The sequence below is a fragment of the Aplosporella prunicola genome, assembly GCF_010093885.1.
Source record: "Aplosporella prunicola CBS 121167 unplaced genomic scaffold K452scaffold_5, whole genome shotgun sequence".
NCBI lineage: Eukaryota > Fungi > Ascomycota > Dothideomycetes > Botryosphaeriales > Aplosporellaceae > Aplosporella > Aplosporella prunicola.
Window position 1 is genome coordinate 783,617 of NW_022983533.1, and position 21,187 is coordinate 804,803.

At 57.3% G+C, this 21,187-nt stretch overlaps 7 protein-coding genes across 7 annotated transcripts; 3 read left to right on the forward strand and 4 right to left on the reverse strand.

The window, feature by feature from the left end:
• Nucleotides 1-78: 78 nt before the first annotated feature.
• Nucleotides 79-3,136, reverse strand: K452DRAFT_265788 (uncharacterized protein). The gene is made up of 4 exons (XM_033538765.1): nt 2,725-3,136; nt 2,127-2,657; nt 1,553-2,079; nt 79-1,496 (listed from the first exon to the last, which is right to left on the reverse strand). The coding sequence occupies exons 1-4, from the start codon at nt 3,103-3,105 to the stop codon at nt 332-334; spliced, it is 2,604 nt and encodes an 867-aa protein (XP_033400846.1). The 5' UTR covers nt 3,106-3,136; the 3' UTR covers nt 79-331.
• A 475-nt stretch (nt 3,137-3,611) lies between these two features.
• Nucleotides 3,612-4,714, reverse strand: K452DRAFT_265789 (uncharacterized protein). The gene is made up of 4 exons (XM_033538766.1): nt 4,500-4,714; nt 4,312-4,429; nt 3,948-4,244; nt 3,612-3,895 (listed from the first exon to the last, which is right to left on the reverse strand). Exons 1-4 carry the CDS (start codon nt 4,563-4,565, stop codon nt 3,810-3,812), a joined length of 567 nt encoding a protein of 188 aa, XP_033400847.1. The 5' UTR covers nt 4,566-4,714; the 3' UTR covers nt 3,612-3,809.
• A 258-nt stretch (nt 4,715-4,972) lies between these two features.
• Nucleotides 4,973-6,103, forward strand: K452DRAFT_306062 (uncharacterized protein; the record flags this gene model as incomplete). Its single annotated transcript, XM_033542952.1, has 4 exons — nt 4,973-5,114; nt 5,173-5,310; nt 5,352-5,978; nt 6,054-6,103. 4 exons carry the CDS (start codon nt 4,973-4,975, stop codon nt 6,101-6,103), a joined length of 957 nt encoding a protein of 318 aa, XP_033400848.1.
• A 433-nt stretch (nt 6,104-6,536) lies between these two features.
• K452DRAFT_284525 (uncharacterized protein) lies at nt 6,537-8,830 on the reverse strand. The gene is made up of 4 exons (XM_033539953.1): nt 8,237-8,830; nt 7,875-8,157; nt 7,241-7,796; nt 6,537-7,150 (listed from the first exon to the last, which is right to left on the reverse strand). The coding sequence occupies exons 1-4, from the start codon at nt 8,486-8,488 to the stop codon at nt 6,817-6,819; spliced, it is 1,425 nt and encodes a 474-aa protein (XP_033400849.1). The 5' UTR covers nt 8,489-8,830; the 3' UTR covers nt 6,537-6,816.
• A 74-nt stretch (nt 8,831-8,904) lies between these two features.
• Nucleotides 8,905-11,091, reverse strand: K452DRAFT_244816 (uncharacterized protein). Its single transcript, XM_033537958.1, has 3 exons — nt 11,042-11,091; nt 9,554-10,991; nt 8,905-9,504 (listed from the first exon to the last, which is right to left on the reverse strand). Exons 1-3 carry the CDS (start codon nt 11,069-11,071, stop codon nt 9,026-9,028), a joined length of 1,947 nt encoding a protein of 648 aa, XP_033400850.1. The 5' UTR covers nt 11,072-11,091; the 3' UTR covers nt 8,905-9,025.
• Nucleotides 11,092-11,305: 214 nt separating this feature from the next.
• On the forward strand, nt 11,306-16,104 carry K452DRAFT_222292 (uncharacterized protein; the record flags this gene model as incomplete). The annotated part of the gene is made up of 5 exons (XM_033536553.1): nt 11,306-11,523; nt 11,572-12,691; nt 12,740-12,965; nt 13,083-15,360; nt 15,420-16,104. The coding sequence occupies 5 exons, from the start codon at nt 11,306-11,308 to the stop codon at nt 16,102-16,104; spliced, it is 4,527 nt and encodes a 1,508-aa protein (XP_033400851.1).
• Nucleotides 16,105-16,822: 718 nt separating this feature from the next.
• On the forward strand, nt 16,823-20,092 carry K452DRAFT_295682 (uncharacterized protein; the record flags this gene model as incomplete). Its single annotated transcript, XM_033541844.1, has 2 exons — nt 16,823-19,883; nt 19,989-20,092. The coding sequence occupies 2 exons, from the start codon at nt 16,823-16,825 to the stop codon at nt 20,090-20,092; spliced, it is 3,165 nt and encodes a 1,054-aa protein (XP_033400852.1).
• Between the last annotated feature and the right edge of the window lie 1,095 nt (nt 20,093-21,187).

Genomic DNA, 21,187 nt, shown 5'->3' on the forward strand with positions numbered 1-21,187 from the left:
ACTTTTATAGATTTTAAATAGCTAAGGTATATATAAGTATCTAAGCATTTTAATATATGCGAAAGTATAAGCGTTTGTGTACAAGTGGTAGAGAATCCTGTAAGGGTATAAAAACAAAATAAACGAAGGGAAGGTATAACGGCACATGTGAAGAAGTGAAGAGATACCTAGGATGGCTTGGGCCGCATTTGGATGGATGGGGTGGATGAGTACCTAGGTACTTAAGCGCCGACGCAGATCAACGACAGACAGCAGCACAAGAGCGCGAAACTTGACTTGACCTATTTACACCTCCCCCACTCCCCACCACCCACACACCACACCCCCCTCCCTACAACCTTACGCAAACCCAAACACTCGCATACATGTTCACGCGATCCAGCACCCCCTCGCCCCCAGGCATCCTTACGCCCACCCTCTCGTTCCTAAACCCCTTCTTCTCAAACAGCGCCAGATACCACGGTCGCAGGCCCGCGCTGCGCAGGAGCACGCGGCCGCCGGGGCGCAGCGCGCGGTGGAGGGCTGCGACCTGCTGCTTCGCTGCGCGCTGGTCGACGGGGTTGGTGTCAGAGAACCAGTCCATGCTGTCCATGACCACGGCGATGGTCAGGGACGCGGGGGGCAGCTGCGCGGCCACGGCGGCGAGGGTGTCGGTGTGCAGGCGGAGGATGTCGAGCGGGGAGGAGGAGGACCCCTCGACGAAGGAGGGCCCATTGACCGAGGAGGGCCCCTTGGGCGAGGACCCCGTGGAGTGGGAAAGCGAAGAGCAAGGCGAGAGTGCAGCATGCGCCTTCGGCGCGAGGTACGCCGGGCAGTTATGCGGTGCGTAGTGGCCCTGCAGACAGAGGGCGTAGTAGTGGTTACAGTCGCGGAGGTGCGAGTTCCGCGCGATGGGGTCAAGCGTCGCAGCGAGGTAAGCGTGGATGGCGGCTGCCGAGTCTGACGTCGAAGAAGAAGCCTCAGACGACGTCGCCGACGAAGAGGAAGAAGAGGAGGACGAAGGTGCACAGCACAGCTCGCGATAGTCCCGCTCAATCAGCTCTCTCTGCGCGGCCGGCACGCCCAGCGCCCGCCACAACCACCCCCGCGACCCGACTACGGCCCACACGAGTGCCCGCGACAGCAACACTCTTCGCAGCCACCCTTTCGACCAGACGTCGCGCTGCGCTGCCAGCGTCTCGGCGCCACACAGTCGACGGACCTCGCGCCGCAGCCCCAGCGCCCGCACCAGCAGCGCCGCGAGCCGCAGCGCGTGCCGCGACCCGCCCGTGCTGCGGTACAATCCCCCGCCTCCGCCGCTTCGCGGGGAAAAGGCAGCGTCGCCGTGCCGCAGCCAGAACTGCAGCGCCGGCGACGAGAGGTGCGGGCTTAGGCGGCGGAGGAGCAGGGCCCGGAAGGCCGGGTGCGTGCCGTGCCCGAAGAGCTGGAAGAGCTCGGCGTAGCTGAGGGCGGAGAAGGCGGCGAGCTTGAGCTCGAGGAGGTGGTTCTGTGCTGGGCTGTGAAGAGGGTTAGTGCTGGGTTGGGTGGGAGAAAGGGAGGAGGGCTCACTCACTTGAGATCGACGGCGTGGATGCGCTTCGGCTTCTCCAGCGCAAACGAGACGATGTTGTCACCGGCGCTCGTGATAGCCAAGATGACGTCGTCGGGCGTAATCTGCAAGATGTCTGCGTCGGCACGGCTGTCCTCCCACGTAAAAGCGTAGATATACTCGTCGTTAAACTGCGTGTGCTTCGCCAGCAGCTCGTCGTAGTGCAACCGCCAGGGGTGGTTCTGGTACCAGCTGGCCGGCAGCGGCAGGCTGGCCGTCAGGTTCCCCACCGCCGACGCGTACGCCTTCGAGTGCTGCAGCTCGACGCCGCTGTCGCGCCGGAGCAGCGTGCCGCGGTGCCGCGACTGCAGGTCCAGCGCGGATAAGATGGGCGACTCGGTCGCGGCCGCGTCGAGCGAGGCCAGCTTGTCCTCTGCGGAGCCGCTGTTCTTGGTGCATCCGATCCAGACGTAGTACGGGATGCGCATGCCGAGGAAGGAGTTGCGTGCGTTGACGTTCAAAACCGTGCCGAATTTGTATTCCAGATAGTCCTGTGCCGGTCAGCGGAAGCTCGTCCGCCCTGTTACTGCATACGTACCCGCCTGGCTGGCTCCAGGTTCACGCGGTCAATCTCGAACCATGTCCGCCAGAAGACGCGCGACAGCCACATGCAGTGCCTGTCAAAGACGCCGCCGACATAGTTGCGGGACTGGAAGTCGACCTTGCTCTGGACGTAAAAGTCGACAACGCCGATGATGCCGTCGGGGCAGAGCAGCGACGAGATCGAGTCAATGACGGGGTAAAAGTCTGGAATCATCGACAGGGAGTAGCTCAGGGTGACGAGCCCGGCGCCCAACGGCGTCGGCTGCCCAGCCAGGTCGTACTCTTCGTCGTTGATCTGGACGATCGACTTCTCCCGCGGGGCGACGGCCTCGTGGTCCTCGAGGCGAAAGGCGCGAGCATCCTGGCAGACGACCTTGACATTGGTCCAGCCGAGGCGCGCGAACCTCGCCCGCGCTATCTGGCACAGCGACGGCGACAGGTCAACGAGGTAGACGGAGCGGAAGAAGTCTTGCACGGAGACGTGGTCGCCCATGCGCTCGATGTTCCAGCCCGTGCCTCCCCCAACCTATGTAGGTGTGTCGTCGTGAGTTGCCTTGTCTCGCAGCCCAGTATCTAGGGCGCTAGGTACTTACATCGACCCAGATGGGCTTGTGGGCCAGCACCCCAGCATTGACTTTGTATTCTAGCTGCGCGGCGGCGAGCGCGAGCATGTCGTCCCGGCCTCGCAGCAACTTGGCGCGCGTGGCATCGTACACCGAGGCCTGCGCCTCGTAGAAGCTCTCGAGCGCGTCCTGCTGGCTGCCGCTGCCGTCGCCGGTGTGCGGCTTGAGAAAGCAGCCGTAGATGAAGCGGATGTAGGCTTGCAGGGTGCTAGGAGGCTTGCTCGCCGATTTGGACGGGTCGGTCAATGCAAAGAAGAAGACGATGGCTAGGAACCAGCTCAGGGCAAGAAAGCAAAGCCCGACTTGAATGACGGGATCAGTTGAGTGATTGAAGCCTGGAAGAACAGCCATTGTGCCAGAGAGGAGATTGGAAACGAGTTGCAGAGCAGTTGACGGCGGGGCAAGCTGTGGATATATTGAGAGCCTTCAAGGTACTAGCCATGGCAGCCATGGCGGACGAGGGCCTATCGATGCCGGCACATGCATCGTATGCGGCGAAAGGAGGCGGGACTACATGGGAGCGGACCTGTTAAAGCGAGAGGTATCAACATGTGAATGGTGTTGAGGGGAAGAGCGGCGGGAGATGTGCAGCGGCGCGCCCAATCACGCGTCGCCTTGTCGGCACGCCCGACGCATACCTAGTACGCACTCGGCAACGTCCGTCATCGTCACCCGAGATTCGCCGTCTACCAAGCTAGAGAAGGATATAAACAGTCCTTATAGGATACTTCTCGTCCAGCTACGTGTTCAAGTCCTGGATGTAAGCAAGGAGATGTACATACCTACCAGCACCCTGACTAGATTTCGTTCCACTCTACACAGGTATGGTTATCTCTTTAGGCAGTGAATATCGCTTGATGGTGACAGACGTTACTCTCTTGCATGGCTTGGTCGAAGATGATCAATTACGCTGGTGTTCTTTTCGTATCCCGTATCCATACAAGCACGCGCTGCGGCCTGCGCCGTGACAACATTATCCCTCCAAAGACTATGAATACACACGCACCCGTTTTCCGCACGCCCACAAAGTCCAACTCCCAGGCGCCACCCGGCGCTCATTTGTCGCTGCGGCGGAAGCTCTTCTTGCCGACGGTGAACGGCACGTAACGGTACTTGACCATGTGCTGGATTTGCCGGCGCACTGCAATCGTCGTTAGCAGCCACTCGTAAGGAAAAATAAGGGGTCCACGTACTCGTCAGGCAGAAGAGAATCAGCCAGTAGACGACCAGCACGGGCCAGAAGACGGGCAGGTCGAACATCTGGAACCAGCAGCAGAAGAAGCCGATGGCAATGGCCTTGGTGCTCGAGTACCAGAACTTGAACTCGGGCAACCTGCGCACAAACGGCCGGAACTCGTCCTCCTCCTTGGTGGGCAGGCCGCCAGCCGTGCCGTCCTCCATGCCCTCATCCTGCTCGAGCGCCGGGTCGAATTTGGGGGAAAGGAAGGCGAGGAAGAGGTTGAGGAGGTAGATGCCCAGCGAGTAGGCGACTGCGGCGCGCCAAGGGTCAGTACATGCGGCGCAGCGGGGGGAGGGGCGCGCGAGCGAGCGGCTTACCAATGTACCAGCCCTGCGCGTATATGATGCGCAGGCCGAAGAGCACGAAGAGGAAGGCGGTGCCGCTCCATCGCTGGGTGATGTAGGGCGTCGACTTGTCGAGGTAGGTCTGGTAGATCTGGCGCGGCGTCAGTACCTACGTATGCGCTCGGGCGGGCGTGCAGCAAGCCGAGAGAGCTACTACTCACCTGGCCGACCTTGGTCGTCTGCGCGCTCACGGCGGCAAAGGGGGTGTCGGGCTCGGGCGCGTCCATGATTGAGGGAGTCGGAGTTGAAGCGGGAGCGCAGTGGGAGTTGAGAGTAGTAGTAGTAGTAGTCGTCGTTGGACACGGATCGAAATCTGGCAGCCGGGGACGCGCAACTTTATGGAGACGTGGGAGAGTTTGAGGCGGGCGAATCAGGGCAACATGCGGCCACCTGCGACGGCGCTGCAAACGGTTCAAACTCGCCTAGCCCGAAGCCTGTTCCGCGCGTCCATAAGTCGTGGCCGCTTTTTGCCCGTTGCTCTGCTGTGCTTCCCGGCCGCCATGTCTCTCCCCCGCAGAAGCAGCTCTGGGCCTCGGTCCCTCCCCAGCTCCACCTGCGGAGTAACTACATATTCACACCTTCAAAACTGCCCCGCGCCCTCCATTCTTTTTCTTCCTCTCTCACTCTTCCCACCATGTCCCTCCTCCGCCCCACCACGCGTCTCGCCTCGCGCTTCGTCGCTCCCTTCGCCCCGCGCGTCGCCCGCGCCTACTCGACCGCTCCCCCGCAATACGAGCACCTGCAAGTATCAACGCCCCAGCCCGGCGTAGGCCTGGGTAAGAGCTCCCTCCTCCCTCCCCCAGCTAAGCACCTACTAACGTGCGACACCCGCAGTGACACTCAACCGGCCCAAGGCGCTCAATGCGCTGTTCACGCCGCTCATCACCGAGCTCAACGACGCGCTGGGCCGGCTGGACGCCGACCGCGACATCGGCGCCATGGTCATCACGGGCTCGGAAAAGGCGTTTGCAGGTGCGCCTCTCCCGTCTCTTTGCTCGTGGCTAGCTAGCTAGCTCGCGCGCTGGCACGCAGAAACGACGACAACAACAAGCACACCACCATCCATGCTGACGAGACACCTTTTCCCCCGCACACAGCCGGCGCCGACATCAAAGAGATGAAAGACCTGACGTTCGCATCGGCATACGGGACCGACTTCATCGAGCGGTGGTCCGACCTAACAACACGGGTGAAGAAGCCGCTCATCAGCGCCGTGAACGGGTACGCTTTAGGCGGGGGGTGCGAGCTAGCCATGATGGCCGACATCCTGTACTGCAGCGCGGGGGCAACATTCGGGCAGCCCGAGATCAAACTCGGCGTGATCCCCGGCGCGGGCGGGACGCAGCGGCTCACAGCGGCGCTGGGCAAGGCGCGCGCCATGGAGCTGATCCTCACCGGCGCGAACTTCAGCGGCACGCAGGCCGGCGAGTGGGGGCTCGCGGCGAGGGTGTTTGCTTCGCCGGCTGAGTGCCTCGACGGCGCTGTTAGTACCGCTGCGACCATTGCCAAGTATAGCCGTGTTGCGGTCAAGGCGGCCAAGGAGGCTGTCAATAAGAGCCAGGACCTGGGCGTGCGTGAGGGCGTCGAGTTTGAGCGCCGCCTTTTCCATGGCTTGTTTGGCTCCCGAGACCAGAAGATTGGTGCGTTTTGCTTGATATCTATCCCATTGGCGGTGCTGGTGTTGTGCTGTGCTAACCGCTGCTTCTTCCACCTAGGCATGACGGCGTTTGCAGAGAAGAAGAAGCCCGAATGGTCCAACGAGTAAGGTACTTGCCTACTTAGGACGCACCGACGCTCCGTGCTCCACCCTGGCCATGGAGAGGTCGCGAGACGATCAACTGCCGCGTTTGGCGTGCTGAGACTGGTGCTGGTTTCGGGCTTGCCCCTCTGTTTTGTCTTTTCGTAGCGAGCAAGCGATGCGCCAGGAATGGGGAACATTCCTCACAAGCATGCTTATCAGACGTGCACGTCGGCAGGCAGGCAGGTAGGCGGTGTAGGCGGAGTAGGCAAAATAGGCAGGTAGAGTAAACAACCGTAAGCAGGCCTCACACACCCACTCATCCAGCTACACCTACATAAGGTAGTAATACAAACCCACATCATCAAACCCAAACCCACCAAGCTGCAAGCAACAAGCAAGTGAACATGCTCCGCGAAGAGGTAGGTAGCGTAGATAGGATGCAGATGATATGTGGTATAAAAAATAAATAAATAAATATCGCTTTCTAGCCGACAATTAAATATACTACTATTTGTACTAAGGTACTATACGCGTAACGACAGTGGCGCCGCGACTGAGAAAAAGTCTAAGTTATCTCACAAAAGTCCACCCAGAAGGCCTTTTTTGGGCCAAAAACACCACCAAACCAAAAAGCAAAGGGGAGCACGCGCGGAATAAACACGCAGCTCTACCCACGCAGCAACGACAGCACGCCCAACCTCAGCAATTTCTAGGTTCCGCACTCCGCACAACCAAACCTACCCGACGACCCTCTCGCCCACGCCACCCCCATTGGAAACCCTCCCCGCAGGAACCGCACCACCAAAAACGGGCCGCACAGCCCCCACGCCCTCGACGCTATTCCTGCGTCCCCAATTCCTTGGCTGGCGTTTCAGAAACGCGCCCACAGCCCCCAAGTAGCCCTCGTGCCGCAAAAAGTAGGCCTGCTTCTCGCCCTTGGACCAGAACTTGATGGCGTAGGCGAGCGTGTTCATGGTTTGGCGGTGCCCGCCGATGAAGCTGCCGCCGAAGTAGATGCGCTTGAGGTTGTGCTTTTCGGCGTGCAGGTAGGCGATTTGCCCGATGTTGTTGCTGGAGGGGGGTGGGTGTTAGTGGGGGTTTTTTTTTTTTTTTTTTTCTTGTTGGGGGTTAAGGGAAGGGAAGGATGGGCACGGCACGTACCTGACGGCGTAGAGTAAGCTCTTGCTGACGTCCTCGGGCTTGAAGGAGCGCGCGGCATGCTCGTTGTCAGCCGCAGCCGCAGCAGCTTCGTCATCGACGCTGACGGCGGGGGCAGAGTGGTGGTGGTGGCCCAGCAGATTGCCATGGTCCTCAGCCTCGCGCTCAGCCTCGCGCTTGCGCTTGTAGACCTTGCCGAAACTGGAGGCGATAGTGGTGCTCTTGAGGCCGATCTTGCCGTAGTCGGTGCCGTAGATGTCACCGACCAGCATGTCGACCGACGTGTTGTCGCCCTTGTCCGCTAGCCGCAGCATGTCCTCGAAGTTGCGCGCCCCCGTCAGCAGCGACAGTAGCCCCCACAGCGTGCCCCCGCCCAGCGACGTCCCGCCTATCCGCTCGTACTGCCGCGGCCCGGACACTTTGACCATCGACACCCCCGATCCGATGTTCACGAGTAGGTATGGGTAGATGTCTGGCCGTGCTTCGACAAACTGCATGGGGTCCTCCGGGCTGTACGTGAAGACTTCGCAAGGGATCTCGGTAATGAAGAAATCGAGGCCTATGAGTCAATCGTCAGTCAGTTGCCTTTCTCTCTCTCTCGCGCGCGCATTGTGTGCTCCCCGCCGCCGCCTCATACCTATTATGAGACACTCCATCTCGTCCTCGCGCAGCACCTCGACCTCGAGCGCCTGCCTGATGCGGTCGTAGTACTTGAACGCGCCGCCGCCCGTGGCCATGACCGTCAGGTCCGCCGGCTTCGACCCATTGATCGTCTGGTAGTGCAGCTTCAACTCGCGCATAAACTCGATGCACTCCTCTATGCGGTCCGTCTCGAACTTGAGGAAGTTGAGCCGGCCCCCCAGCTCTTGCGACGTCGGGTCGCGCGAAAAGTACACCACCTTGGCCAGCGAGCCGCCAATCTGAGCGCGCGCGTGGGTGCGTCAGTCACGCGCCAAAAGTACAAGTGCCCTCGCGCGCGAGAGAGAGAGCAAAACTTACATCGACTGCTATGTGGCTGACGACATCGGTGTGGTTGGGCAGGCGAATGTCCCGGCCGCCGCTCTCGTAGTCGTCGCTGTGTATGCTCAGCGGCGTCTTGGGCTGGTCGTCGTCGGCTATGTACGCGCCCTGCACGTTGATGTAGACGTTGCCGGGGTGCGCGATAGTGTTGTGGAGCGTCTCGGTGGCCGCGCTCAGGCGTTGGGGTTTGCCCGTCGCATCAATGTTCTGCTGTTGCGGCGCTGGCGACATTGCTTGCTTGTAGGGCGGTGCTTAGGAATATTACAACAGGGTCGCGGAGGTCGGAGAGTCTGGGCGGAGGAGTCGCAAGAGAGAGCTGAGATTAATAGCCCCCGTTGCCTCGCTCCCTCCGCCCGATTGCCGGTCGTGAGCCATCATTCTAAGGCTTACGGTGCAGATGTGAGAACGGCCTGGGAACTTTGTAGGCGGGTGAGCTGACAACGGCGAGCTGGCGGCGGCCGGGCGGTTTGGCCGAGGTTCAGCGCTGCGCAATTGGGAATTTGCTCGAGTGCGACCGCGGGCGCGCAGGAACGCACGCGTAATGGCCCGCGTTGAGCGTGTTGCTGGTTGCTGTGGTGTCTTGCTGAAAACGATCGGGCCAACGGCAACTCAACGCGGGGAAGCCTTCCATCCACCCACCCATGTCCCAAAAAAATTATATCATGTGGTATCACTTTTGTGCTACTAATACAACTCCTCTATGCCAAGTCATCTGAACCTGAATCGGATCCCAACTCCTCATGCTCCTTCCTTGCTAAATGAACCGCTTCACAAGCACACCTCCCGGATGCCCGACGGCCCCTGGTCGTTGTAATCTGACCGTGTCATGTAACCCTGGCCCAGCCCTTGGTCGACGATGAAGACGACCTTGGCCGCCACCTGCGCGCCCAGAAAACTGGCCTCGTCCATCCCGACCTCCTTCCACTCGGGGAAGTACTCTGGCGCCTTCACTGTCTTGATGCTGGTTGGTGTTTGGCCGTGAGACGAATGCGTGTTGTGCGAGCCCAGAGATACTAGAGAGTTGGGCATGCCAGCATGGAGCATATGAGGGTTTTGCGCCGTCGTAGCAGCAATCAGGAGCGGATTCACGCCGCTGCTGGGCTGGAACCCGGGGGGCTGAGGCGTATTGGCGCCCGTTCCCGTAGGTGTAGAGAGGTTGGAGGGAAGCTCTGATGTGAAGATGGTAGCCGATGACGGCGAAATGAGATATTTCGACTGCAAAGTGGAGATGAGCGCTTCCTTGAATCCTGCATTCCGTCAGTATATCCTCACGGTACATGAGAACGAACGCCTTACCTCTAACTTTGGCGCCATTGCCAACGATGATCATGGACTCCCAGAGCTCACCCCGTTTGTTCACTTCATCGACCGAGGATATGGTGCGATGTATGGCATCGGCAATACGGTCTAGCACGCCTCCACTTGCAGCTTGGAACCGTTCTGTGCCCACTTCAATCTCGCGGCGTATGGGGCCGCGTGAAGAACCATTGCCCACCACCGTAGATGTACCATTTGTCTCCTCGCTCGCGGCTGCTTCGCCGCTTGTGACATTTTCACCATCCGCCGCCGTCTTGGGTCCCTCGTCCAGCGCGGCCTGCGCCTCGGCCATCTTTTGACCCCCGAGATTCATATCCTTGAGTGCATCCAACAACGCATGATCTTCGTAGAGGAACGTTGCCTTCTCCCTCTTGACGTTTGGTAAGCGCATTGGCTTGGCAGCAGACTGCGCAGTCTCTGTCCCTTTCTTCTTAGCCGCGACCTTCTCCGCCTTGTCCTTCTCCCGTTTAGCCAGATACTCGCTCATCTTGCCGCTCGTGACAATGTTGGCTACATCAAGCACGCCCTCATTCTCTTCATCACCTTTCTGCTCGTCGCCAACCTCCGTGTCGGGGCCTGGTCCACGTGGAACATTTCCAATGTTCGCGGCGGAGTCTGGCCCTGACGCGCTTGCGCCGGTAGACGCAGCCGCAGCAGGATTGACGGGAGGCTCTGCACCCTCACCAGCGCCTGGAAGTGGTGTATTCGGAGGCAGTATCTCGCAAATAGGGCTCCTCTTCAACTGCTCGCACATTTCGCGGGTGAAGCCCTTGGAGCCGAGCAGTTCTAGCAAACGTTGAGTCATGGCTTCTCCACCGCATTCGGGCAAAGCAACCGTCCTCCCAGTCTCGTGCATCACAAAATCGCTGATGGCCGTGATGTCCGCCTTGTCCAGGCCAATATCGACAACGGTAGTCGTGTGTATGCCATACGCATAGGCCGTGGCAGTCGCAGAGTCTAGGATGGTAAAAGCAGGCATCTTAAACTTCTCAAAGAAGAATTGCGTAAGTCTTTCCTTATCCTTGGGCGTCCAGACGGGCTGCCCGACGAGCAATATCGGCGTATGGAAGGGCGGGCTGAGGGTGTTGTAGACGTGCGTCATGAGCGCGTAGAAACAGGGCCAGTTGACAACCCTGCCCTCGACCATTGGCCATACGGCGCCCTCGTCGGAGAGGTGGTCTTCCTCGAATATGACCTCTTCCTCGGACTCGCCCAAGCTCTTCTTCATGTCATTCGTTTCGTCGGTTTCCTCCTGCGACACGGGCTTGCCGCCATTCTTCCTGCGGACCTTGTACGGCTCCCATTCGCCCTCCTTTTCCGCGGGGAACATGCGCGACTTGATGCGCAAACGCGCGGGCGTCAGCGACTCGGGCAGGCCGAGCTGCGCGAGCGTCGTGGTGGAGCCGGGCGAGATAATCTCGGGGCAGGGTCAGCGCTGGAAACATGATGACGGGCCGCGCGACCTACGATAATCTGTTCATCCTTGAAAGGCGGCATGGTTGCGCGGTGGGAAGGAGATGGCAGAATGCACGATGCGCGGAGGGAAGTCGCGTCTCCGGCGGCGGCGCATCAGAGGCAGCGGCGGTCCCGCGTGGTCCAAGCTTCCACACGCCTGGTAAGAATAGTCTCAGCAAGCCATGTCACCACCCGACTCCGTGTCGCGCCTGTAGTCTCGAGAGCCGTGTCCTCAATGATTGCTTGCACAGACCCGTCTCGCTCCATCCTCCCCCCATGTCGTCCTCAGTGACTATGAGCGCCTTGGCGCCTACCGCTACCCCGGCTAGCTCCTCGTCCCCCCTCGCCCTGGTGGGAAACGCCGTGCTGGAGACGCTTAAGGTCGTTCCCGGCGTGCTGTACTGGATCATCACCTTTACCTCCATCACTCTTCCAACATGGATCTTCACGCTGGCCTCGATGAGCTTGACCGTCACCATGAACGCCACGACCTTGTAGGTGGCCCAGAGCATCGTTGGGAGCGAGGACTAAGATAATTGTAGGATTGTCCTCTTCCTGGCCTTGGCCTCGACCATCAGCTGGTTCATACGCTACCGCTTCCTGAATATGTATACTCGCTTGCCTCCGGAACCACAGCGCGAAGAGCCTCACGTCGAGGTGTTTCCGGACCCGCAGGAAAACGATTCGAAGCGAGGCCTCTCAAACTATCTGGATGAATTTCTCAGTGCAATCAAGGTCTTTGGCTACCTGGAGCGCCCCGTCTTCCACGAACTTACGCGTACAATGCAAACCCGGAAGTTGGTCGCCGGAGAAACATTGCTTCTCGAAGAGGAAAAGGGCTTCTGCTTGGTAGTAGATGGCTTGGTACAAATATTTGTGAAGTCTAGCCGAGAGGACCCATCGGAAGCTGGGCCCTCGGAAGCATCTGAGGATGAGGACGGAGACGATGCCGGGCACAATCAGGGATATCAGCTCTTGACTGAAGTCAAGAATGGCGCACCCATGTCATCCTTGTTCTCAATTCTGTCGCTGTTTACTGAAGACATCAAGCTGCGGCACGATGAAGACGAGCAAGGGCTTGGTTCTGGTGGCCCCTCTAGCGCTGGTGCCAATCAATTCCAACCTCCCGAGCCAAACAGCGTCTCTGTTGGAGCGGTTACTCCCCACTCAGATGTGGAAAGCCCTGTGCAAGATGCTCCCATTTCTCCTAGAGCAGACCTGAGCCGGGGTCGTGCTCAAGCATTTAGCCCTCCACAAGTTGGTCACCTCAAGAGGATCCCATCCTTGTCCCTCGACACGATGCAAGAAACAGAACAACGCGAGGAGATGCGTAAAGCGGGTCTTTCTCAATCACGCGCGAAGAAACTGAAGTCTGCTCACCCGGACATTGTGGCGAGAGCTACGGTTGACACTACAATTGCAATCATTCCAGCTACTGCCTTTCGGCGTCTTACACGCGTCTACCCGAAAGCTACAGCACATATCGTGCAAGTCATTCTCACGAGGCTACAACGTGTGACCCTGGCTACGGGTAACAACTACCTCGGTCTGACAAGCGAAGTCCTAAGGACTGAACGACTTATGAACAAGTACACGACTTATGACCTGCCTGGATTCTTGCGAGACACTGCATTAGAGCGGCTGAAGCAGAAATTCACAAAGGTTGGTATTTCAGAGATCTACTGTGACCATGTCTGACAACTCTTGCAGGAACGAGAACGGATTGGAAGAGAGGAAGGGATGAAGGGCATTGCTCTTCATAATCCAGGCGCTACCCGAGCTAGAAACCCTAGCAGTAGCCTAAGAAAGGAAGTTATGTCTCAGGCTAGGTTCCCTGCGGGTCGTCCTTCGACGGGTACCGTGGTGGATCCAGGGGTACGGAGGGTGTCGACCATGTTGAGCCCAGGAGAAGGAGACAGGAGCGGGGTGAGCGCAGGTACGTATTTGCATTTTGGTGACGGACGCGACGAAATTCCCCAAGCTACGTTCGATCCGTGCAGCATAAACGCTTCATTGCTGCACCTTTGTGAGAATGGCGACTGACCTACAATAGGTGATCTATTGACTAACCAGTATCCACCACGGTCGGCTGGTTGGCAAGGGCGTATGAACTTCTCTCAACCATTTGCCTCACCAGCGCCTGCACGACGGGATGCCCCGACTCCATTGGACGCTGGAAATTTTAATCCTTTCAACTCTCCTAGCGGACGCATACCTTTGCAACGCCAGGAGTCGATGGATGAGGATGCCTTTTTCCGTGCATCGGTCCTTGATTGTATGCTGAAGGCTATCGGTCTTACAAAAGCCGAAACACCGCTGGGGAAACCGGACTCCGTTGAACAGTCGCCTCGTCTTGTTTCCTTTGACTCAAGACGACAGAAGGCTGTTTTCAGCAATGTATTCGGCTTCATTGACCCATACGAAGCTTCTATAGATGCCGAAACTGAATCCGCTGCGTCAGTTCCTCTGTCGACTGCTAGTGTGAGCAACTCTCGCAGTATACATGAGCAACTTGTCAACGACGTCGAAATTGTATTTTTCCCTAAAGGATCCGTTCTAGTTGAGCAAGGGGAGCGCAATCCAGGCCTTTACTATGTCATTGACGGGTTCCTCGACGTTGGCATGCCGGTGGATGGAAGCAGCAACGATCACGATGTGCTTGGCACATTTCCCGACTCAGCTGGGCTTGCAGCTTCGGACCTCCTGGGCGAATCTCTGCATAGGATCCCCACTGGATCATCAGCAACTGGGCCAACAAGCGAGACTGGCAAGAAGAAAAAGCAGCACCGCAGGAGCCTTTTCCTTACTAAGCCTGGTGGTCTCGCTGGCTATTTGGGTACCATTTCTTCGTACAGATCTTTCATTGACGTCACCGCCAAAACGGACGTATATGTGGGTTTCTTGCCCCGCGCGTCTATTGAAAGGATCGTCGACAGATATCCAGTGGTGCTCCTTACTATAGCTAAGAGACTGACGACCCTGCTGCCTCGCCTCATACTGCACATCGATTTCGCCCTTGAATGGGTTCAAGTCCATGCAGGACAGATTATCTACAATCAGGGCGATGAAAGTGATGCCATCTACATTGTCCTTAACGGCCGTCTACGAGCTATTCAAGAAACGGAAGATAAAGGCATGATGGTAGCCGGCGAATATGGCCAAGGCGACAGTGTTGGTGAACTAGAAGTCTTGACTGAATCTAGCCGTCCGGCATCGTTGCACGCTATTCGAGACACTGAGCTTGCCAAGTTTCCGAAGACGCTTTTCAACAGCCTTGCCCAGGAGCATCCGGGTATCACCATCAAGATATCAAAAATCATAGCGTCGCGCATGCGCACTTTGATCGATGATCCACTCCATGAGCAGATGGCGGAACGTACCACGGCTATCAAGAGCAACGTCTCGTCGACTACCAATTTACGCACAGTTGCGGTCCTTCCAATCACCTCGGGCATCCCTGTCGTCGAATTTGCCGGCAAACTGGTCAACGCTTTTACCCAGATTGGCACGCCGAATAGCGTGGTGTCCCTCAACCAAGCAGCTATCCTCAATCACCTCGGACGACATGCTTTCAGCCGCATGGGTAAGCTGAAACTGTCACAATACCTTGCCGATCTGGAACAAAAGTATGGAATGGTGTTGTATGTTGCCGACACTAACGTCAAATCACCCTGGACTCAAACATGCATCAGCCAAGCCGATTGTATCCTGCTGGTCGGCCTAGCCGAAGGCTCTTCCAACATTGGCGAGTACGAGAGAGTATTGCTCACAACGAAAACTACGGCGAGGAAAGAGCTTGTGCTGCTGCATTCTGAGCGCTATTGTCCTCCTGGTCTTACGCGGAAATGGCTGCGCAGCCGCCCGTGGGTCAATGGCAGCCATCACCATATCCACATGTCTTTCCGGACAACACCGGAGCCTGTGCATCCTCAACAAAGGCGCTTTGGCACGGCCCTAAAACAGCGCGTGCAAGTCATCCAGGCAGAAATTCAAAAGTACACCTCGAGGCGCGTCAGACAAACTCCACTGTACTCGGCGGACACTCCTTTTAAGGGAGACTTCCACAGACTGGCACGTCGGTTGTGTGGCAAGACGGTGGGCCTTGTGCTCGGTGGTGGTGGTGCTAGAGGTATCGCTCATGTTGGTATCATCAGAGCATTGGAGGAGGCAGGAATACCCATCGACATCATCGGAGGCACTTCGATTGGCTCTTTCATTGGTGCGCTGTATGCTTGGGATGCCGACGTTGTACCCATGTACGGCAGAGCAAAGAAATTCGCCGGTCGCATGGGTAGCATATGGAGGTTTGCTTTGGACCTCACATATCCTTCGTAAGTTGCTGCCTGAGCCCTTAATCTAACAAAAGCTCGACTAACAATCGACAACACAGTGCCTCATACACCACCGGCCATGAGTTCAACCGAGGTATCTTCAAGACATTCGGCAACAGCCAGATTGAGGACTTCTGGCTTGAGTTCTACTGCAACACGACCAACATCTCAAAGTCTCGTCAAGACGTGCACACATCTGGCTACGTATGGCGCTACGTACGAGCGTCAATGACTCTAGCCGGTCTTCTGCCACCTCTCTGCGACGAGGGAAGTATGCTGGTAGACGGCGGATACATCGACAACCTGACAGTTGCGCACATGAAGAGCCTCGGCGCAGACATAATTTTCGCCGTCGACGTAGGCGCCCTAGACGACAATACGCCACAGCAGTTTGGCGACTCGCTATCGGGATTCTGGGCGCTGCTCAACCGGTGGAATTTCTTCAGTTCGTTCCCGAACCCGCCGACGCTGTCGGAAATCCAGGCGCGCTTGGCGTACGTGAGTAGTGTGGACGCGCTGGAGCGGGCGAAGAACATGAAGGGATGCAGATATATGCGACCGCCGATTGACGGATACGGCACACTGGACTTTGCAAAGTTTGACGAGATCTACGACGTGGGGTACAAGTACGGCAAGGATTACTTGGCGAAGCTGAAGGAAGAGGGCGACCTGGGGACGCCGGAGGAGGGGGAGAAGCAGAGGCAGCTGAGGCGGACGATGGCGCCAAGAAGGGCTAGTATCTGAGGAGGCACTGGAGGATTCGGGCTACCCAGAGTGGTGATGGAATCCGTTCGGGCGAGGGAGTGCCGGCATCGGCTGCGAATCCGTACAGGGTGTAGGCGCATCGGAATGGAATCCGATGTCTGTGCCTGGGCTTCTGAGTCGTAATTCGTTGCCTCCACAAGTACGAAAAGCTGTGCTGTTTGCGGCATGGACATATCTTGCTGCACAGCGGCCCACCCTGTACTTCGTAACAGAGGTGGTCGATAAGAGGTTGGCGCTCCAGTTGGCCGAGGCGGGATCTGCGGGGAACAAGGATTACTCCGCAACTGCCCGAGGTCGGTGGCCTGAGCCGCAGATAGCCTCCGCAAACTGACGCAAATCGTCGACCCTTCCATTACTCGATTCCCATAAACCCATGACCTCGTGCCTTGAGTCCGTAGCCGCTCGGAGTGTGCTGCTTCCTCCAAACTTCCTCCTTGCAACCCTCTTCACCTCCCATCATCCTCAAGAGCGCCTTTCCCATCGTGACGCCAATTGAAGCTTGAGCACACACCACCCATAGCTCTCCACACTCCCGCTTACTCCTCAGTCAGAGCTTCCTCTACGCCGCGGGGCGCACCAAGCCCTCTCGCCAGACAAGATGCAGTCGCAATGTGCCAGAGCGGGTTTCCGCGCAACTCGTCTTATCCTATCGCAAGATGCTACGGCGCGAGTCTCTCGGAGCTGTCGCATTGCCGCCATGAGCCAACCTCTGAGCCTCTCGTTGCGCAGGAGTTCTAAAACACCTTCCGTCAGGACCTTTTACTCCAGCTCGGCCACCGACACCCGCGACAGTGACCCTTTGAGCGAGGGCGGATCTGTCCAGGGCTCTGCCTTTGCGCCTCTCGACACGTTCCCGCGCCGTCACATTGGCCCTACAGCTGCTGCGACGGAGCAGATGCTCAAGGCCCTCGACCCTCCCGTCAGCTCTCTTGACGAGTTTGTCAAACAAGTTGTGCCTGAGAACGTCCTGTCCAGCAGGGATCTCACCATCAATGGTCCGGCGATACGCGCCAGCAATGGCAAGCCCGCGACGTTCGGTCGGGAAGGATACACAGAAAGCCAATTGCTAGTCCGTCTGCGTGAGATTGCGCGTGGGAACAGCGTGAATCGAAGCTATATTGGATGCGGATACGCAGGAACGCGGGTACCCGAGGTAATCAAGAGAAATGTTTTGGAAGGGCCAGGGTGGTACACCAGCTACACCCCGTACCAGCCTGAGATCAGCCAGGGAAGACTAGAGTCGTTGCTGAATTTCCAGACAATGGTCTCGGACCTCACTGCACTACCCATTGCTAACGCGTCAGTGTTGGACGAACCAACGGCTGCCGCGGAAGCTATGACACTTTCTGTGAATGCCCTTCCCTTGAGCCGGCAAAAGAAGCCTAACAAGGTCTACTTTGTCGACGAAAACTGCCACCCCCAGACACTTTTTGTCCTGCAGTCCCGGGCTGAAGGTTTTGGAATAAAGATTGAGATTGGCGACGTGCTCAAGGACGGCGGTAAGCGCATCCAGGAGATTGGGCAGGACCTGATAGGCATCCTGGTGCAATACCCCGATACCTACGGCGGCGTGGAGGACTACAAGGCTGTTTCCGATGCAGTTCACAAGCTCGGTGGTACCGTCAGTGTAGCTACGGATCTGCTCGCCTTAACTGTTTTGAAGGCACCGGGCGAGTTTGGTGCCGATGTTGCTTTTGGCAACGCGCAGCGCTTCGGCGTGCCCTTTGGCTATGGTGGCCCTCACGCTGCATTCTTTGCCTGCAGTGAGAAGCACAAGCGCAAAATCCCGGGCCGTCTCGTAGGCATGTCGAAGGACAGACTAGGAGAGGGAGCGGCCAGATTAGCTTTGCAAACTCGTGAGCAGCACATCAGGAGAGAAAAAGCAACAAGCAACATCTGCACCGCACAGGCGCTTTTGGCCAACATGAGTGCGTTCTTCGCCATCTACCATGGCCCACACGGCTTGAAGAGCATTGCGGAAAGAGTCATCACCACCGCCAGGGTCATCCAAGCCGCACTCAACCAACTCGGTTTCGAGACGAGGAAACGCGGCACAACCGGTAAGAACCAGGTCCTGTTCGACACGATCGTTGTCAATACCGAGGAAAACACCAAGCAAATCATCGCCAAGGCATTGGAGGAAAAGAAGATTAACCTCCGGGCCATTGACGACAGTCACATCGGCATCACCGTTGATGAGACGGTCGCGAAAGATGATGTGGAAGATATCCTGGATGTCTTCCGCTCTTTCGCTGATGTCAAAGACCTTCCGGACGTTGAGAAGCTGGCTGAGCAGGTTGGTTTCGCCTCTAGCGGTCTGCCCGAGCCGTTCAAGAGGACTTCATCCTACCTTACGCATTCCGTCTTCAACACGCATCACTCTGAAACCGAACTCCTCCGCTATATTCACCATCTTCAGTCCAAGGACCTTTCTCTCACCCACTCTATGATACCCCTCGGCTCCTGCACCATGAAGCTGAACGCCACGACCGAAATGGTTCCTATCTCCTGGCCTGAATTCTCGTCCATCCACCCCTTTGTACCTACGGACCAAGCCAAGGGCTACGCAACACTCATCTCTGAGCTTGAACGCGATCTTGCTGAAATCACCGGCTTCCATTCAGTGTCGCTCCAGCCCAACTCCGGCGCCCAGGGTGAGTTTACCGGCCTGCGCATCATCCGCAAGTATTTGGAGCAACAGTCAGGCAAGAAGCGCGACATTTGCCTGATCCCAGTCTCCGCTCACGGCACCAATCCCGCGAGTGCTGCCATGGCAGGCATGCGTGTCGTAACAATCAAGTGCGACACCGGGACGGGTAACCTGGACATGGAGGATCTGAAGACCAAGTGCGAGAAGCACAGTGAAGAGCTAGCAGCGATCATGATCACATACCCCAGTACGTTCGGTGTATTCGAGCCGAAGGTCAAGGAGGCATGCGAGCTCGTCCACAAGCATGGCGGCCAAGTCTATATGGACGGCGCGAACATGAACGCGCAGATTGGACTGTGCTCTCCTGGCGAGATCGGTGCCGATGTCTGCCACCTCAACCTGCACAAGACATTCTGCATCCCGCACGGCGGCGGCGGGCCAGGCGTCGGACCCATCGGCGTGGCCGAGCACCTTTCGCACTATCTGCCAGGGCACCCGCTCATCGCCACGGGCGGGGACAAGGCGATCGCGCCCGTGTCCGGGGCGCCCTGGGGCTCCGCGAGCATTCTGCCGATCAGCTGGGCGTACATCAAGATGATGGGCGGGCTAGGTCTCACGCACGCGACGAAGATCACGCTGCTCAACGCCAACTACATCCTCAGCCGGCTAAAGCCGCACTACCCGATCCTGTACACGAACGCGGCGGGGCGGTGCGCGCACGAGTTCATCCTCGATGTGCGCGGGTTCAAGGACAGCGCGGGCGTCGAGGCCATCGACATTGCCAAGCGCTTGCAGGACTACGGCTTCCACGCGCCGACGATGAGCTGGCCCGTCGCAAACACGCTGATGATCGAGCCCACCGAGAGCGAGTCCCAGGCTGAGCTGGACCGCTTCTGCGACGCGCTGATCTCGATCCGCAAGGAGATTGAGGCGGTCGAGAAGGGCGACGCGCCCCGCGATGGCAATGTCTTGAAGATGGCGCCGCACTCGCTCAAGGACCTGCTGCAGGATAAGTGGGAGCGCGCGTACTCGCGCGACCAGGCTGCGTTCCCGCTGCCTTGGCTTCGGGAGAAGAAATTCTGGCCTTCGGTTGCGAGGCTGGATGATGGTGCGTTTTTCCCTTTCCAACCCCCTTCTCCCTCTTTCTTCTTTTACTTCTTCTACGTCCTTTATTGTGCTGCGATGACGACCGACTGACTGACTCTGCCAACAGCCTACGGTGACACCAACCTCTTCTGCACGTGCGCGCCCCTTCAGCCCGAGGGCGAGACCCTGGGCACAGACTTGACGGGCGCGGCCGCGCCGCAGCCCACTTAGGACTTGGGCGGCCTTTTCTCGCGTGGGGAGCTTGCAGTAGTACGTAGTTAGAAAGGGTGCTTTGCATCCCTTCCCCCTCTGCGCAGGTGACGCGTGCGGATGAGTGAGTGAGTGGGTGATATGAGCAAGTAAGCCAGTAAGCGGCAGCGCAGGCGTTTTCTAGAGCACGCAGTCTATGTATCTACGACCGAAGATATTTCAACACCAGGGGCGTCTTCCTTTTCTTTCTCTTTCCCTTTCTCTTTCCCTTTTTCCTTTGCCTTCGGCTTCTGGATCTCGGCTGCGAGCGAGAGGGCTCTTAACAGCGCCTCCACCCTTTTATATGTTGCCTGCATGTGTGTGGGTGTGTGTCGATTTTCGGCTTCTTGATTGATTGATTGCTTGTTTGCTAGCGTGCCTGCCTGTGGGGTTTTTGCGGCTGCGCGGTTGCGGTGCACTGCATTTTTGTGTCGTGCTGGGTTAGCTGGCTTGGCTTGGTTTGGGTAGACAGACTACATACAACTACTGTAGAGCTTGCGTCTGGCTTTTATTGCAATTGGGAGCGGATGAATAGGTGATTGATGTGAGCGGGTGTTAAGTGGTGGTGTTGTGCTGCTGTTTTCGTCCTCGTGGTTGCCCGTTTCCTTCATCCCGTGCGTGACCATGCCTTTTCTTTTTGGCACCGGATAATTTGCCCACCCCCTCTAGATATTTTGCCCACCCCACGTGATAGCATCTACAGAATTACATGATGTGTTTTCTAGTTTTTAAGATCTTAGGTCTCTATACCCTTATAAGTATGTTTATACCCTTCGAGTGTTTTATTTTTATACCCTCGTAGCTACTCTAGTAGTCGCATATATCTATACCTCTATACTCTCGTAGTATACTCTACTACTCGTATATTTTTAATCTTATATAATTATATAGTATCTATTAGCTGTAGTGTAATAGTCTATTATAACTACCTAAGAAGTATTCTGTAGATACTATAGATTTTACTCAATATATAGTTGAGGGGTGGGGAAATTATCCGGGGCCTTCTTTTTTTTCTACAGTTTTGTGTTCAGGAGCTGGAGGATCGCAATTCGCTTCTTATCGCTTCGTGTTTTGTTT

Coding starts and splice junctions, on each gene's coding strand:
- K452DRAFT_265788 (XM_033538765.1), bottom strand. CDS start 3,105: ATGGCTGTTCTTCCAGGCTTCAATCACTCAACTGATCCCGTCATTCAA. Junction 2,658..2,724: donor ACAAGCCCATCTGGGTCGAT/GTAAGTACCTAG, acceptor ACACCTACATAG/GTTGGGGGAGGCACGGGCTG. Junction 2,080..2,126: donor ACCTGGAGCCAGCCAGGCGG/GTACGTATGCAG, acceptor TGACCGGCACAG/GACTATCTGGAATACAAATT.
- K452DRAFT_265789 (XM_033538766.1), bottom strand. CDS start 4,565: ATGGACGCGCCCGAGCCCGACACCCCCTTTGCCGCCGTGAGCGCGCAG. Junction 4,245..4,311: donor CGCGCAGGGCTGGTACATTG/GTAAGCCGCTCG, acceptor GGCGCGCCGCAG/TCGCCTACTCGCTGGGCATC. Junction 3,896..3,947: donor GATTCTCTTCTGCCTGACGA/GTACGTGGACCC, acceptor CGACGATTGCAG/TGCGCCGGCAAATCCAGCAC.
- K452DRAFT_284525 (XM_033539953.1), bottom strand. CDS start 8,488: ATGTCGCCAGCGCCGCAACAGCAGAACATTGATGCGACGGGCAAACCC. Junction 8,158..8,236: donor TCAGCCACATAGCAGTCGAT/GTAAGTTTTGCT, acceptor GCGCGCGCTCAG/ATTGGCGGCTCGCTGGCCAA. Junction 7,797..7,874: donor GATGGAGTGTCTCATAATAG/GTATGAGGCGGC, acceptor ATTGACTCATAG/GCCTCGATTTCTTCATTACC.
- K452DRAFT_244816 (XM_033537958.1), bottom strand. CDS start 11,071: ATGCCGCCTTTCAAGGATGAACAGATTATC. Junction 10,992..11,041: donor TCAAGGATGAACAGATTATC/GTAGGTCGCGCG, acceptor CCCTGCCCCGAG/ATTATCTCGCCCGGCTCCAC. Junction 9,505..9,553: donor CAATGGCGCCAAAGTTAGAG/GTAAGGCGTTCG, acceptor GACGGAATGCAG/GATTCAAGGAAGCGCTCATC.